At 30.8% G+C, this 4,101-nt stretch overlaps 1 protein-coding gene across 1 annotated transcript in view; it reads right to left on the bottom strand.

The window, feature by feature from the left end:
• The window catches only part of LOC104779528 (cyclin-J18-like), a 63,514-nt gene continuing 61,628 nt past the window's right edge, over positions 2,216-4,101 (bottom strand). The window contains exons 4-8 of the mRNA XM_010503894.2: positions 3,102-3,200; positions 3,006-3,023; positions 2,838-2,908; positions 2,577-2,703; positions 2,216-2,494 (exon numbers count right to left, since the gene is read on the bottom strand). Of these exons, the coding sequence (XP_010502196.1) occupies positions 2,348-2,494; positions 2,577-2,703; positions 2,838-2,908; positions 3,006-3,023; positions 3,102-3,200 (462 nt within the window). The 3' untranslated portion in view covers positions 2,216-2,347. The remainder of the gene's footprint in view (positions 2,495-2,576; positions 2,704-2,837; positions 2,909-3,005; positions 3,024-3,101; positions 3,201-4,101) is intronic.

Below are 4,101 nucleotides of genomic sequence, written 5' to 3'. Positions count from 1 at the left end.
CAGTTTCAGAAGGCTCCAGAAATCAATACTCAAAAGAACTCCTTGGAAACTACTCCTAACTCAACAAACATCTTTGGTGTATAATTTTGGTTATATTTTATGTATCAACCTCCTAAACAAACAAAGAATCCAGCTTTAAGTGAAAGCAAGAAACATAAATATAAAAATGAAAAATATTTTTTACGGAAACAGACACTCTTTTAGCCAAATAGGTGATTTTTGTCGATATTCTAATACAAAACTAAAATGCTAACACTAACTTTATAACAATGGACGTTTTTGATCTATTGCAAAAATTTCAAAGATACTTAAATTTGAAGTAGTTGTTATTTCACAACACCTTATCCAATTTCTATAATTAACTGAAAATGAAAATGGTAGGTCGAAGTAGGGACCCCATAATATTGATGAATAATAAAACTATATATCCCCTACTCACAAACATCAGGATCATCAAAGCCTGCAAGCCTTAAATTTTTGCTGCATCTATTCGAGTCATGAATGATATAACAGAGTCGTGTAACACAGAAGCAGAATATAACTATGTAAAGGTGAATATCTAAAATCATTTTTCTTTTAGGATTAATAATTGACAGTATAATTTAATAATATTATAATAATTAATTGTATAATTTTTTAAAAAATATAAAAAGAATTAGTATTACTTTTTATACATATATGAACTATCTTTTTATATTTATTAAATTGTTTAAATTTTTAATTTCTTATAATTTATAAATATGTTAAAACAAAGTTTTTGTAGAACACATGAAAAAAATTTTAACTGTTAAATTGACACGTGTCGCGATCACATTAGTTACTAACTTTGAAAACCAAGGTTTATATTATAACATAATATTGAATACGTTATCAAATCATTCACCGATCAAAAACTTAAGAAAATTACATTAATTTCTTATTTTGATTATCTTATTTTTTTTACATTATGTTAATCACTAATTTTTAACATATTAAACCTTTTCATACTTTAATCATTTTTCTGTATAAAATTCTTTTTACTATATGATTATAATAAATAATAATTGCAATTAAATTGCAAATATTTTTCTTATTAATTGCACATATTTTCCTATTGAAATTAATAATTTAATAGATAACTTTCCTATTAGAATTAGTGATATAATAAATTACTTTTGGCTTTATATACTTTCAAAAATATTAATTGTAATCCTTTTATTTTTAGCAGTTTTTAATTATCCTATAATTATTAAATAAATTTTATTTTCACACATGTCAAAATATTATCAATATACTTGACAAATGTCGCGATTATAGGAATTAGTAACTTTGAAAACTAAGATTTATATAATAAGATATATCACCCACAAATGGTAAAGAAAATAAAACAAAACATACATTAGGGTTAGTTAGGCTATTTATACAATTAAGTATTTAAGTCTATCCGATTTAAGTGTAAATAATTATAGGTCATCTTAAATTTGAGATTTCTCTATTTTTATTTTATTAATCCATTTTCTCTCTTATCATTGTATAAACCATAGTTTTTACAGTTAATCCAATTTTATAAAAAATATATTTTCAATAAAAAGTATCCTCCGTAGCAGGGGTCTAACCTAGTGGTCGCTAAAACTAAGATAGGCCTAACATTTTTTTAGCTTTATAGTAAAGACTCATACCACATGGGGTTCTATGAGTACATGTGTACAAAAAAAAGAGTAGGTGAAAGAATTTGGTATTGTTTGAAAGATATCACTGTTTGCTACCATGAAAATGTGAAAACTTAAAAAGGTAATATAGCGAAAAATCTCAGAACAATTTAGTGTGGACTACTCCGTAAATGAAGAAGAATAAATTTTGGAGAGGGACCCTTTGAAATAAATAAAAAATAGACTTTTCTTCTTTCTCTTTTGTGTGTGTGTGAGTGTATTACAGCTATAAATTCCATGAAAATGAGGTATAGTTTTTCAATAGAAAAAAAAAAGGAAATGCTGACGTTTGACTAGTGACTTCTACTATTACTGTCTCCTATATCTATACGGTCCGGTACAATATTTGAGTGGCCCGGACCGGAGATATGTTAGGTTAAGCAAAATAGTGTGGACCACAAAAGATTTGATTGGTCCGTAAACCGTATATGGCCGGTGGTCAGAACTGAATAACTTATATAAGTCAAGCTTGATGGCTTACTATCATAATAAAAAGTATTAGGTGAGGAACATACAATGTCCAGGTCTAAGGGGCAATATGAAGAAGACCTTGAAGTGTGAACGAGGTACTCTTTTGTGTGATGTTGAAATGCATAGTCAAAAAGGAGCACATTGGGCCTTATTATGTTATATGTCCTGTTTCTAACTAATTCAGTATCCTATGACTTGATTAATCTAAATCTATCTTTGGTAACTGTTAATCTAAAAAACTTTTGATGGAAAGAGCAGGAGTATGAATGCTTACCCCAAGGGAGGATAGGGAACTCATACTGCTGTTTTGGCACTGTTATTATGTAAGAAGACACCTGTGGTCAAGAGAACAACATGAGTTAATTTGGTTTTTGAGGTCTATTCAAACAGAGGCTTAATGGAAAGCAATTACATTACCAAAATGGAAGTAGCTAAAGATGTTGAAGATTGATAAAGAAGGGATGTCTCCTCTGTCTCGTAAAGAAGATCCATCATGTCCATACATGCTTCAAAGTTCAAAAGTTCCCCAACCTTTGCAACTTCTCTATTAGAAGAAAGTATGGTTTAGGAGTTAGATAATAATAAAAACATGGAGTAAGACGATATCGTTCACTTTATGTTAGTTTTAAGCAGGAGCTTTAAGGGTTTATATACTTTGATAAGGATAAAACAACTTACTTGAACTGAATGAAAAGGTCTTCAAGCAGTGTATAAGCTATATTAAGAGTGCCAATGTCAAATTTCAAAACCTGCTTCTCATGTACAACGAGAAAGACAGATAATAAGTTCGAATAAGCTCGCTTTCTATAGCGTAAACAACATATCCCCCAAGTGTAGAATGGTTACCCTCAGAAAAACTAGTTCCTGCAAAAGAAACTCATAACTCAATACGAAAACCAAAGCATCTAACAAATGTCATTCACAGTTTCAAGAGCAGCTTACCGCATCCAAGAAATCCCGAACCATAAAGAGTTGCTCTGTAATCACTTTATCCCCAAAGGATTTCAGACTATGAACCGATAAACCCCGGGCACAATGCATCTATAGAAGCAAAACAATTCAGTTCTAGGTACACAATATAAGAGAAGAACCACACAAAAAAGACTATATCACAAGTAAGGAAGTAAAAACCCACTTTGCATGAGATCCATATGGAGACTAACACAAATAGCTGCAGATTGCTTTCAGTCAGAGGTTGCAATAGCCAATGTTCAGCTTTCTTTCTCTGTAAGAACCTAATAAACCCAAATATCCAGATAGAAGAATCACAAAACATGACATAATGCCTAAATTTTTCACCAAAATCCAAAATCCATCAAACAAGAACTGATCCAACCAAAAGCACATAAACCAACTAGTGAAATGAGTATCAATAAGGCAGTCAAAATACTCCAAATCTAAAGTATCCGATTCGAAATTAATCCAATCAGAAGCAAAGGAAACGAGCAATTTCACCGATTTTGATAACTGAATTCCACAATTAAACCCTAAACACAATCGAAATCACTAAAAATTCTCAAATCAGGAATCATCATCGGAGTGAAAAATCGCAATACCTGACTACAGAAGGACGAAATCGATCGAAGAAGAGAGATAGTGCTGAGTATTTAACGATCGGAGGAAGTTCGAGTTGCTTTCATCGCCAAAATCAGATCCAAAAAACAAACAAAAAAATTCAAAATCAGAAGTGAATAAAACCCTAAACAGGTAGCGATTGATAAGAAGAAGAAGAAGATTAAACTTACAGTAGAAGACTGAATCAGGAACTCGACCAATCTCCGTCGTAGATGAACGATCTCTGTACTCATCTCTCTCTCTCTTGACTCTCTTCTCCACCGTGAAAATTTTAAACGTTTCAATGGCGCTGAAACTCTCAAGGCCGATTTTTTTTTCTTTTTTTTTCTTTTATCAGTCTATATCGAGAAGATTCTAAAATGGGCCT

Source organism: Camelina sativa, chromosome 4, assembly GCF_000633955.1.
Source record: "Camelina sativa cultivar DH55 chromosome 4, Cs, whole genome shotgun sequence".
Classification (NCBI taxonomy): domain Eukaryota; kingdom Viridiplantae; phylum Streptophyta; class Magnoliopsida; order Brassicales; family Brassicaceae; genus Camelina; species Camelina sativa.
This window is presented reverse-complemented; position numbering and strand designations above follow the sequence as displayed.